General features: G+C 40.1%; 1 protein-coding gene across 1 annotated transcript in view; it reads right to left on the bottom strand.

Annotated features, from left to right (window-relative positions):
- Positions 1 to 218: 218 nt before the first annotated feature.
- Positions 219 to 13,853, bottom strand: part of LOC307162260 (uncharacterized protein) — a 33,509-nt gene continuing 19,874 nt past the window's right edge. Inside the window, exons 3-4 of the mRNA XM_079877472.1 lie at positions 12,378 to 12,632; positions 219 to 2,848 (exon numbers count right to left, since the gene is read on the bottom strand). Coding sequence (XP_079733598.1) covers positions 963 to 2,848; positions 12,378 to 12,435 — 1,944 coding nt within the window. The 5' untranslated portion in view covers positions 12,436 to 12,632 and the 3' untranslated portion in view covers positions 219 to 962. The remainder of the gene's footprint in view (positions 2,849 to 12,377; positions 12,633 to 13,853) is intronic.

The following is a 13,853-nucleotide window of genomic DNA, read 5'->3' as shown; positions in this document are numbered from 1 at the left end:
TGACTTTTTATCTTATAATAAACTTTCACATAATAATGGGACACTTTCTTGCAATAAGATCCCTTCTCATTATAAAAAACATACAGTAAATCCCATAATAATCAGCTACATCATATTAATGACTTACAACTCATAATAAAAGATAATTTCTCATAATCAAATACTTTCTAGATACTTTCTCATAATTGTCACGGCTTGAAGGAAGGATGACGAAGATTGAGGTAGTAACAAACACTTTCTTTAATAATATAAACTCAGGATATACAGGAACGGGTGAGACAGCGTGTGAAACATGAACAATGCCGGACACTGAACTGAAGACAGGCAGAACTTAGATACATGGTGATGATTAACGCAAACGGCAAGCGGCTGTGAGGAAGGTGATCAGTGTCCATGGTAACCGATTAGTGGCGGGAAACAGACAGGGAAACACAAGTGAGAAATGAAAACAAACTGTTTTAAACAAAAGTCTAATAACAGAACATAATGGTGACAATAATGATGTTCATCTCGGAATGAGAAACTTTCTAGTAACGACTTGATATTTCATAATGATTTTTTTTGTAATAATGAGATAGCTTCTCAAAATTATGAGTTAATATCTCATAATAATTAGAAACTTCCTCGTAATAACTTAACATTGCATAATAACGAGATGCTTTCTCATAATAAGGACTAAACATCTCATAAGAAATGTTCTAATAATAATGATATACTTTCTTGTAATGAGAATTTTTCGTAATAATGAGATACTTTCTCATAATTATAACTCAATATCTCAGAATAATATAAAAAAAGGGAAGCAGATAGCAAACAACCACCAAGATGTCCTGTTGCTCATCATGGCTGTTAGGAAACTAACTTACACAGGAGAGACTTTAATGCTCAGCACATAAAGATGAACTACTCACTGTTATCTCAGACTGTGATTGTTTTCCATTTGAGTGAGTAAAGAACATGGCTCATGGTTTCTCCACTGTATGGATCTTCATGTGTAGCTTCAGGTGACTTTTAAAAGAGAAAGTTGTTCCACACTGATCACACGTGTGCGGCTTCTCTCTGATGTGGATCGTCTCATGTCTTTTCAGAGATGCTGACCGACTGAATCTCTTGTCACAGTGTGAACACTTGTAAGGTTTTTCTCCAGTGTGGATCCTCTCATGTGATTTCAGATGTCCTGACCGACTGAATCTCGTGTCACAGTGTGAACACTTGTAAGGTTTTTCTCCAGTGTGAATAATATGGTGCAGTTTTAAACTGTCCGCTGTAATAAAAGTCTTCTCACACTCAAAGCACACATACTCTCTCACACCAGTGTGTATTTTCTGATGTGCATGTAAATATGACAGCAATGAAAAACTCTTTCCACACACAGAACATGAGTGTGGCTTCTCCTTCATATGAACTATCAGGTGTTTCTTCAGGTGTGATGCCCTAAGAAATGTTTTTCCACATTGATCACATGTGAACAACTTCTCTCCAGTGTGGATCCTCATGTGAAGATTAAGGGATGATAAGTGTGCGAAACTTTTTCCACAATGATCACATGCGTACGGCTTTTCTCCAGTGTGGATCTTCATGTGTCTCTTAAGGCTATTTTTATGTGTGAAGCTTTTTCCACACTGATCACACGTCTCCGGTCTCTCTCCGGTGTGAACTCTCATGTGAAGCTTAAGATATTTTTTCTTTGAGAATCCCTTTTCACACTGATCACACATGAATGGTTTCTCTCCAGTGTGAATTCTCATGTGAAGATCAAGAGTCTGTTTTTCTGAGTAACTCTTTTTGCAGTGATAACATGCATACGACTTTTCTCCAGTGTGGATCCTCATGTGATGCTCAAGACTTTTTTTGGTTGTGAAACTCTTTCCACACTGATTGCATGCATATGACTTTTCTCCAGTGTGGATCTTCATATGGACATAAAGATTGCTTTTTTGTTTAAAGCTCTTTCCACACTGATCACACGTGTGTGGTCTCTCGCCCGTATGAACTCTCATGTGAATATGAAGATTTTGTTTGCATCTGAATCTTTTTCCACACTGATCACACTTAAACGGCTTCTCTCCAGTGTGGATTCTCATGTGATGCTTAAGACTTTGTTTGCATGTGAAACTCTTTCCACACTGAGTGCAGGTTGTAGATTTCTTGGCTCTTCTTTTCTTTAAAAAAATATTTTTAGTCTTTGAGCGACTCAAGGGTTTTTCTTCAGTTTTGACATGATGTTCCTCCTTCACTTCACTCAGTTCTTCTCTCTCCTCCTTCACTTCACTCAGTTCTTCACTCTCCTCCTTCACTTTACTCAGTTCTTCTCTCTCCTCCTTCACTTCACTCAGTTCTTCACTCTCCACCTTCACTTCACTCAGTTCTTCACTCTCCTCCTTCACTTTACTCAGTTCTTCTCTCTCCTCCTTCACTTCACTCAGTTCTTCACTCTCCTCCTTCACTTCACTCAGTTCTTCACTCTCCTCCTCCACTTCACTCAGTTCTTCACTCTCCTCCTTCACTTCACTCAGTTCTTCACTCTCCTCCTTCACTTCACTCAGTTCTTCTCTCTCCTCCTGCACTTCACTCAGTTCTTCACTCTCCTCCTTCACTTCACTCAGTTCTTCACTCTCCTCCTTCACTTCACTCAGTTCTTCACTCTCATTCTTCACTTCACTCAGTTCTTCACTCTCCTCCTTCACTTCACTCAGTTCTTCACGCTCCTCCTTCACTTCACTCAGTTCTTCACTCTCCTCCTTCACTTCACTCAGTTCTTCACTCTCCTCCTTCACTTCACTCAGTTCTTCACTCTCCTCCTTCACTTCACTCAGTTCTTCACTCTCCTCCTTCACTTCCATCAGGTCTGAAATCAAAGAGAAAAAGTTATTTCATTTTCAGTACAACAGAAATAATTCAAAGAGAGGAATATGAAGTGAAAGCACATAAAAAGAGCTCTGATGTAATAACAAAAATTACTTTCCATTAATGAGGTACACTGATAATAAGTAAGGTTTAATGCCCGACGAGGTGTCCATTGGCAGGTTTTAATGGACGACAGCGAGGCGTGAACCATCCGATGCGCAGCAGAGGTACTGATCACGCCGAACTCCATTAATACCTGCCAATGGACACCTCGAAGAGCATTAACCCGCTTATACCATGGTCACTTGCCTAATAACACATTTTTAAAACATTCGTTGATATTTTAATTAGTTTTACAATCGAAATCTAAAGTTTTTACAAACAATAACTTGGTTTCCCTGGTTACGCCTGACAGTGTATTTACTAGGTGTCCTCTAGCACTTTTTAATGGACACCCTGCAGCCAATCAGAATCGAGTATTTACCCAGACCATGGTATAATTATTTTTAAACCATTATTGTCATGGTTTGGGTTTTGTTTATTGTTCCTGGTTCTTGTCTGTCATGTGATCCCCTGTTCTAGTCATGTGATCTTGCCTTGTGTTCCCCTGTCTGTTGTCATGTTGTCATTGGTTGATTGTTTAAATGTTCACAGGTGTCCCTTGTCTCGTCATTAGTCCAGTATGTATTTAAGCCCTGTGTCTAGTTCAGTCTTTGTGAGTTCTTGATGTTGTTAAGTGGATGTTGGTTGTTCTGTTCCTGAGTCCTGTTCCTGAGTCCTGTTCCTGAGTCCTGTTCCTGAGTCCTGTTCCTGAGTCCTGTTCCTGAGTCCTGTTCCTGAGTCCTGTTCCTGAGTCCTGTTCCTGAGTCCTGTTCCTGAGTCCTGTTCCTGAGTCCTGTTCCTGAGTCCTGTTCCTGTATTTGAGTTTGTAAGTCTGGAGTTTGTTTATTAAAGTGTGCTGCATTTGGATCCTGCTTCCTCCATGTTTCAACCGAATCGTAACAGAAGAACTCACCAAAAAATGGATCCAGCAGTGGTGAGCAACCAGGCCCTGAGGAAATTCCTTTCTTCGTTGTTTCAGGATGGCCAGCCCATTGAGAGATATGCGAGGGACTTTTTGACTTGCTGTCATCTGGGATCATTAGATGACATCCAGCTCATGGAGCTGTTTTGGAGCGGGTTGGATGATGACATTGCTCAATTTATGCCGGAGGACTATAATGGCCTGACCCTGGAGGTATATGTCGACCTGGCCCTCTCCTTGAGCGGTTTGGCATTTACTGTGGGCTTGGCTAATGAAACACCCCTTGATCTCACAGTACCCCCAGAGCCCTCACTGCTGGTCCCGTCCAGTCCAGAGTTTTCACAGCTTTACGTCTCGTGTGCCCAGCCTGAGAATCTTCATGTCATGCCAACCATCAAGCCAGCCACCGGATTGGTCTATGGCCGTCAAGGACTGGTTTCCAGCGTGGCCGATTCCCCTCTGATGTCAGCACGTGCTGCCATGAAGGCCATCGTTCCAGGGTCTCGTCCCGCCGAGCCTTGGCTCCACGTCAGCCCTGCCGAGCCTGAGCTGCACGTCACGCCTGCCGATCCAGAGCCTGTGCACGTCACGCCTGCCGATCCAGAGCCTGTGCACGTCACGTCTGCCGATCCAGAGCCAGAGCCTGTGCACGTCACGTCTGCCGATCCAGAGCCAGAGCCTGTGCACGTCACGTCTGCCGATCCAGAGCCAGAGCCTGTGCACGTCACGTTTGCCGATCCAGAGCCAGAGCCTGTGCACGTCACGTTTGCCGATCCAGAGACTGTTCAGGTCACGTCTGCCGAGCCAGCGTTTCCAAACCAGATAGCCGCCGCCGAGCCTGTGTCCCCTCACAAGATGGCCGCCGCCGAGCCGGTGTCTGTTCCTGAGCCGGTGTCTGTTCCTGAGCCGGTGTCTGTTCCTGAGCCGGTGTCTGCTCCTGAGCCGATGTTTGTTCCAGCCTATGACCCCGTAGCTGCCCCCAAAGGGTCTTCTCCGCTGTGGCCACCCAAGGGGTCTTCGCCACCCTGGTCCTCTGCACATCCTGATCCGCCCTGGCCGCCTGCACACCCTGGTCTGCTCTGGCCCCCTGAACTGTCTGGTCCACCCACGCTTCATGGCCCAGGCCCGCCATTGCCATGTCCTGGATCTATTCCTCTGCACGTGCCTGGCTCTCCATCCCTCCCCCAAGACCGCCTCCGCTCCACCACCATCCTGAACTTATGTTTTTGTTTTGATGGGCGTCGGGAGCCGCCCATAGAGGGGGGGGCTATGTCACGGTTTGGGTTTTGTTTATTGTTCCTGGTTCTTGTCTGTCATGTGATCCCCTGTTCTAGTCATGTGATCTTGCCTTGTGTTCCCCTTTCTGTTGTCATGTATGTTGTCATTGGTTGATTGTTTAAATGTTCACAGGTGTCCCTTGTCTCGTCATTAGTCCAGTATGTATTTAAGCCCTGTGTCTAGTTCAGTCTTTGTGAGTTCTTGATGTTGTTAAGTGGATGTTGGTTGTTCTGTTCCTGAGTCCTGTTCCTGTATTTGAGTTTGTAAGTCTGGAGTTTGTTTATTAAAGTGTGCTGCATTTGGATCCTGCTTCCTCCATGTTTCAACCGAATCGTAACAATTATAGACACAAATCCCATGTTTCTGTAGCTATTGAATATTGACTATTGAATATATTTGATCAATTACACAATTATCTAATGTAAAATGTAATTTATTTTACTTAAAACTATTTCATTATTACAGTCCAGTCACACTAGACTTTTAATTCCAATGACTCCCATTCATTCGCATGTGAACGTGGGACACCAGAAACACAAGTTTCGCTGCGTTCCAGTTCAAGTTGAAACGGCAATTCATTATTGGTCATTTATATCATAGTTTAAATAGACATTTGATTATTCTATTTAACTCTTTACATTATATTTTACTGGTTCATTTGGATTCCAGTGTCACTTAGAGTTTCACCTAGGCCAATAATGCTGATCTCACGGTCACAAACTCATAAGTCTGATTATTAGTCGGAGGTTATGACTAATATTGGGTGGTAAACCGGTTTCAGTTTCGAGACGATATGTATTTTTCATAAACTGATACAGGTGTGTTGCAGAAACAGCTGCTGTCTCTATTCAATGGCCATGTAGAGTGTGTAGAGAGCGGGCCGCTATTAAATACATACCCTTCTTACACTAATATTAACAACTTTATAACACAACAATAAATAACTCACAAAACTAACTCTCTTTAATACTGCAAATACCATGTAGAGCATTTGATTCCCGAGATGCAGAATCACAGAATCCAGTCACTAATGAACTTACTGTATAAAATGGAACGTCACAGAATTGTTGGATGAATAAATCAAAAGTAGGTCTGTACAAATAATCAGATATAGATACGGACTAGTGACTGTGAATATTAAAGCTCAAAAAGACTGCTAATAAAATATGAAGTGTGTATGTTCTGCCGTGTGTGTGTGTGTGTGTGAAAAAGCGCTGCAGTTTCTTCTAAAAATCGAAATTATATTATTCTCCCCAAATAGTGCAAGCCGTAAATACCTGACATCTGAAAGACACATAAAGCACAGTTTGAATAGATTGGGATCACAGACTGGGGGAGATCACACCTTGTTGAGGAACAGGAGGCCATTTGGATGGAAAAGGGAAAAAGCATCTCTAAACTCTCTTCTATTTAATTTTGTTCTGTTTCTCTGGAAATGAGAGTCTGATTTTTGAACAAACATAAAAAATTACTCATTGCTCTGATTTTCCACTTCTCTGTGTTTTGCTCGCGGTTGGACCGTACCAGTTCCACTGGGGGGTGGAGCGGGGGGTGGGGGGATGTGGATGCATTAACCATAGGCATTAGAGCGCTGTAGCGTTATGTGTATGGCATCTGAGTCTGTCCATGATTTATCGCAGTGGTGTAGTCTACGTGATACACAGGTAGCCTATACGCCGGGCGTATACCCACTAGAAAAGGCCAAGGATTTCTGTACTTAAAAAAGCGTGAGGATACGTAACAACTTCGTTTTGTGTCAGAACTTTCACACTTTCATTCATAAATTCACCCGTCTGTGTTTGCGAAGCGACACGGATCGAATCGCGGAATCCAGTCACAAATGGAGCTTGCTAAGCAGAACTTCACGGAATTTGGCTATTTTTTAATGAATAAATCAAAAGTAGGGCTGTACAATGAATCAAATCTCGATATGGACTATATGAATATCACACACACACACACACTCACACACACACACACACACTGAAGCACGCGTGACTCACGCTCGTGGTGTTTTCAGCGTTTCACTGTATTGAGACATGATGTAGGATAGGATACACATGTGCACTTTCATCGCAGAGCTGCTATGAGAGTCACTTCATGCGAATTTCACCATTTCATTTGATAAAACTATCATCATTCATTCATTTCATATACACACAGAAACTGTAATGTCTTTATGACAACCTGTCAAAATAAAAGTTCGGTATAACTTGAAAAAATTATAACAGAATATTACTATTGCACAGTAGAGTATACTTCAAGTAGTCCTAATAATAATAATAATAATAATAGTTTATTAAAAACTATTAATATATTATAGTATATTACAGTATACTCACTGCAAAAAACTAGACTACACCACTGCACTGATTTATCGACATGTCAAACAGTGGCAACGCACCAGCTTTCAGACACGACATTCTTCTCTTCTTTAGCTATAGTTCTTTTGAGGCAGTTTCTTTCTACCTTTAATTTTAATAACGACTGTCAAGAGCGTATTATTGTAACACTTGAGTGGTTGTTAATGCGCAAGAGCGAATCTCTTCGCAGGCGAATTTCCTTCTCTCTCACACGAATGTCGGGTCGCGCTTTCAAAATTCGCTCTGCATTCGCTGACTCGCTGAGAGTCACGCTCAATCTTGGTCCTTTTGACTCAATCTAGTGTTGTCACGATACCAAAATTATTGTTTCGATACCGATACCAAGTCAAGTATTGCGATTTCGATACTTTTTCGATACTTTTCCTGAAAAGGGAGAAACACTCTCAAATATCATTGCTGTGCTTTATTTTAAAACCGGGACAACATTCTAATCATATAACACACTAATAAATGAACATATGAACAGCAGATATATTAAACATTTGAACAAAATATGAAATATCAAAATATAAAAAATAAATTAGAGCAATGCCATTCAAGGTAATTTTTTTTTATAAATTTAGCAGCATTATCTCATTTATCATAAGAAACATAAGAGCTTTATCTTGATTCTGAACTTTGAATAAAAATATGAACAGCGATTATATTAAACAATGTTTAATATTGGTAACATATGATGAGCCTCATTGGTGATATATTTGACATGTGGGGAGAGAGTTGTGGAAGGCCTATACTTCATGTTAAACATAAATATATAGAAGCAAAGACAACGTCGGCAGTGTTCACGGCCAGGGCCGGAGTGGGGCCACTTTTCAGCCCGGGAGTTTCAGGCCCAAGACCGGCCCACTTTTTCCATGGTGGAATTCCAAATTAGCACTTTTTTAAAATTGGATAAATGAAGCAACAGTTCAGCTCGTACTATTGTGTAGTTAGTTAGTATTAATACCATGGGTTAACAAATAATGTAAAGGTTAAATAATAATTCACTTAGACTTTATAAGAAGCATAAGAAGCAATTGCAACTTTTTCACACAATTCTGACTTTATATTTCGCAATTCTGACTTTATATTTCGCAATTCTGACTTTATAACACGCAATTGCTACTTTATATCACACAATTCTGACTTTATATCTTGCAGTTCTGACTTTATAAGCAATTGCGACTTTATTTCACACAATTCTGACTTTATAATTTGCAATTCTGACTTTATAACACGTTTTATGATTTTATATCGCACAATTTTGACTCTATATCTGGCAGTTCTGACTTTATAAACAATTGCGACTTTATACAGTATCACACAATTCTGACTTTATATCTTGCAGTTCTGACTTTATAAGCAATTGCGACTTTATTTCACACAATTCTGACTTTATATTTCGCAATTCTGACTTTATAACACGTTTTATGACTTTATATCACACAATTCTGACTCTATATCTTGCAGTTCTGACTTTATAAGCAATTGCGACTTTATTTCAGGCAGTTCTGATTTTATATCTTGCAATTCTGACTTTATAAGAAGCAATTGCGACTTTATATCACGCAATTCTGACTCTATATCTCACAATTCTTTATAACACGCAATTGCAACTTTATTTCAGGCAATTCTGACTTTATATCTCACAATTCTGACTTTATAACACGCAATTGCGACTTTATTTCAGGCAATTCTGACTTTATATCTCGCAATTCTGAGAAAAAAAGTCAGAATTGCGAGATGTAAACTCGAGATAAAAAGTCGCAATTATCTTTTAAAATGTTTTATTCTGTGGCGGAAACAAAGCTGCATACCTCCTGGCCTCTTCCTCCCATCCATCCTCCCTGACGCGTACCGTTACGGCCGGCCCAGCTATCAGTAGGCGCCGGCGGAGCCACGGTAGCCTCCCTGAGAAAACGTTTTGAAAAGACTGGCTATGGACCCAACCATTTCTATAGGAGGGGAGGGGAGAACTCCCTCACATGGTACAACCCATGCTGAGTTGCGCGCTGTGGTGGCAGAATGCGGAACGTGTGTATCCTAATGTAACTAATGTGACATTGAAATGTAAAAAAAAAAAAAAAAACTTCCTCGACCGGCCCAAAAGTGAAGCGGCCCACCGGGAATACTCCCGATTCTCCCGATTACCCACTCCGGGCCTGTTCACGGCAAAATAGGCTACAGAACAATTCGTTCTTGTTTGAACCAAACATCAAAATGTCATTTATTAATATGTATTCGTGTCAAAATGACATAGAAACATCTTTTCCTATTCAATTTTGCCTGGAAACGCTTCCAACACGCGTGCGTGTCCTGAAAAATAGGCGTCGGTTCTATTTTTAACATGCACGCGTTTTCCGCGCGTCTCGAGCTGCGCCCAGGCGCGTGTGTCACGCAGGCAGTTAACATGAGAGCCGAAATAAAAACGGACACGACACGCAGCCAGTGTGTCACCGGCCTTACAAATCTGGAACGTGGTCATTCTTAGAAGTATCGATACTAATAAATTAAGGAATCGTGACGTTTTTAATTTCCGATTTACTTTTGAAGTATCGGTGCACCGTGCAACAGAGCAAGTTAGGCAACGTACTTCCGTATGTCACTCCTCGCATCATCTTTTTCAACGAGTCGTGGAGACGTGGACCACTTGTGCTCGCACATGCAGCCATCTCGCTGTAGTGTTTTGTCACATGACACTGACAGCGGCAGGTTCTTTGCTGCGTGCATCTGGAAAAAAACACAGACGTCCATAGGGAGGCGTTTTTTTTATTTTATTTTTAAGTATCGATACTGATAAATTTAGGTATCGTGACGTTTTTAATTTCCGAGTATCGCGATACTTTTCAGGTATCGGTACACCGTGCAACACTAACGCAATCTCCATACTTTTTATATAATTATCTAACCTCTTTTATTTAATGTGTTTATAAGTTGTCGACAAACAGAATTAGCCATCACCGATTAAATAACATAAGGATTTATTAATAGCTACTATTATAAGTCATCATTAGTAGGCTAGCCTATATATTGTTTTAGGTCAGTGATGGAGTCCCTATTCTCTGGACTCGAGATTCTATTCTCTGGACTCGTGACTTGACTTGGACTCGCAGACTGATGATCGTGCTTGGACTCGGACTCGAGGATATATAAAATCGGACTTCAGCATTCATCAAATGAATGACGTTGGATGAAGTTTCTGACCAAATAGGTTATAAAATTTTGTTTTAAGATGTTACACTTTTCCTGTTTTGGGCTCCAAGACTGCATGGCCGGGATCCCTTTTTTTCCCCGCATAAAAGCCCTACTCGACGCGTTCGCACGAGCGCAAAGGTGCGCGCGGCAAAAATGTCGCGGTGTGGGCGGTCGCGCGCGTTGGGTGCGCAAGAGCCCATTTCGCCTGGCGGCGTGAACGGCAGATTTTGTAACAGCGCGCACGGCTACGCATCCGAAGATGAACGACTTTGAGCCGAATCTGGCCGAGCTCGAACTTCTCACCACACCGGCACCCAGTTTGCATTGCCTCGTCCGTTTGGGGAGGTGCGCGCGCAGTCTGCTGAGACTCACGCTGCGGAGCCAGGCGAAAGTATAAACAAGAACGAGCAGAGAGAAAGCCCCGGCCGCGCGCGCACTCACCATCTTCAAACGCTACAGCGCTCTAATGCCTATGGTTAATGCATCCACAAACCCCCCGCTCCACCCCCCAGTGGAACTGGTACGGTCCAACCGCGAGCAAAACACAGAGAAATGGAAAATCAGAGCAATGAGTAATTTTTTATGTTTGTTCAAAAATCAGACTCGGACGCAACAACCCAGCTTGTAGAATTGAAAATGAAACTGAGAAACAATTATACGTTTGTGAATTATTCCAAAGAAATGGAAAATGAAAGTTTGAAGCCAATTTTTCATTTGGTTAATTTTAATGGTGCAAATTGAACAAAGAACTGCAAAGCGTTACACGGACCCGGTCGCACTGAGACATTTCAAATGATATCAAACATGACTGTTAATTCACTAGCATTGACAGCAAACATTATACTCTGCTATGATCACTCTGAGTGAACTGAGTGAAGGGGAGAATGGGTAAAAGGACTGAAGTGGGAGAAGGAACAAATGAGAAGGAAGGACCAGAGGGAAAAAGCTTTCCTGCATCTTTGGCTGCGGGCTGTGAAACAGAAGCTGTGTGTGTTTGTGTTGTCCGTATTTAAGAAGATCAAAGTATCTGATGATATTTCAGCCTTAAACTGTTACTTCTGACATGATTTTCCTCTTTTAAAAACAGAGCATTTCTAAAATTGTGAAACACTCAGGAAGTGACATCATCTGGACTCTTTCTAATGCATGATGGGAGGACAAGAAAAAAATCTCAGTCCATTGTCTCAGTTTTTACACAAACTGTAGCATTGACTGTATTCATCAACCCTGTTACCAAAGTTACTTTAAGAAGAATTATCTCTATAACTGTAGAACTTATATCATTTATGATAAATACAACTTAAGATATTGCTTAAGTTACACTTACAACCCTGTCAGTCACTCTGGAAATGTAATTTACTTGATACATTTTACTGTTTACTGCTTGAAAAATATAATTAAAAAAGTGTAAACTATATTGAGAAATGTACAACATTTATGTAACATGGTTGCAAAAACTTGCAAACCAAATATAAACCACAGCTAAAATTATAGTTGATTTGATGTTGACAATCAATATAAAAGTTTCTCAAACCTCCCTCTACTGAACATTTGTTGAAAATCTGTACCATTTCATAGTTTAACTGCATATCTAAATCTGATGAAGTGCTTGAATGTTTCTAACATGAATGTTCTTCAGCATCATGAATGAATGAAGAATAAACACCAACCTCTTTGTTCTTCAGGATCTTCAGTGTGTTTCATTCTGCAGGGTTCTGGATCACTCATGTTCTCACTGTCCTCTTTAATAAACTCAGCCTTTGCAGATTTCAGCTCTTCCTGATGCTCTGATGCTCGTCTTCACTTGTAGCTGATGGGAATTTACAGCATTTATTGGAGAATTACTGTGGGAGGAGCTTCACTGACCATGTGACTAGTGTAGGAGGGGCTTCACTGATGATGCAATTGTTGTGGGAGGAGCTTATCTGCCAAAATAAAATAAAAATGTCAGTTACTGAGTTTGTTTTAATAGGGTCAAAGAACAGATGTTTAATTTTAGTGTCAGACTGATATTAAATTTACAAAAGTGATTGTGTATATATAGAAAACCCAGTAAATGCAAGTGTAATGTTTCAAATAACTTTTGTGAAGACAAAATGTCAGAATATAGGTGAAATAATGTTGAATCATCATTCAGCGTAACAATGAAACAACATCATTATTTTTTAGGCTTTTTTTCTGAAGAGACCAAGAGTTCAAGAATAAGAGATAATACATAATTTCATTATTTTTTTAATTATTAAAAGCTTCTTGCTGACAAAAAAAGTGGTTTGAATGATAGAGGGAGAAGAATAAGTATAAAGTCTTAAAATGAAAATTAATGAGTATTGTGGGGCTGCACTATGATCCTAATATACAGTGTTTGAATATGTCATGAAATGATTCTTGTTCTAAATATGACTGAAAATAAAGAGAGAGAGATTGTATTTGTTGTTTTTGCTATATAAACCCCTTTTGTATTTAACCATATACTAATTTGCACATTTAAACATTTATATCTGTCTGTCTATCATAAATCAATTTGCATTTCTAATTCTAACATTATTCTGTTTCTTTGATTAAATAATGTCAGATATCTAGAAAAGTAAAGACCTGTAAGAAAATTTTATAAAAGCATAAAATACAGAAACAAACATTCATATAGTAATCATCAAATCCCCTCAGTCTGCTGACACCAATGAAATGAGCTTTAAGTGTCAATTTACAGGAGATCTGAAGACATCAGCATAATAAATGAGGTGAAAACAGGAACTATTGTCATGAAATAAAGAGTGTTTTCAGCAGATCTGTTAATACTGATGAGCCTCAAACTATCAACACTCATTCAACAAGCCATTCAGGATCATCAGCAGATCATCTCACTTTATTCTGATTGTTTGCTGCTAAAGTGGAACAACTTTAAGTATACTTAGTATACTTTTTATATATAATTTATATATAAATCATGAAGAGTGGAATAGAACTTCATCACCTTCTTATACCTCACGCAGACAGAAAATGTGCTGTTTTGCAGAATTGTCAATAAATAATTTCTATAATGATGGAAATGTATTTTGTATTGTGTATTGTGTTGTATTTACAGTATGGTTAAAGGACAAGTTCGGTATTTTACACTTAAAGCCCTGTTTACAGATCGTTTCTGATGA

This window comes from Squalius cephalus (genome assembly GCF_949319135.1).
Source record: "Squalius cephalus genome assembly, chromosome: 1".
NCBI lineage: Eukaryota > Metazoa > Chordata > Actinopteri > Cypriniformes > Leuciscidae > Squalius > Squalius cephalus.
The sequence above is the reverse complement of the archived record's forward strand: the minus strand, read 5'-3'. Positions and strand labels throughout refer to the sequence as shown.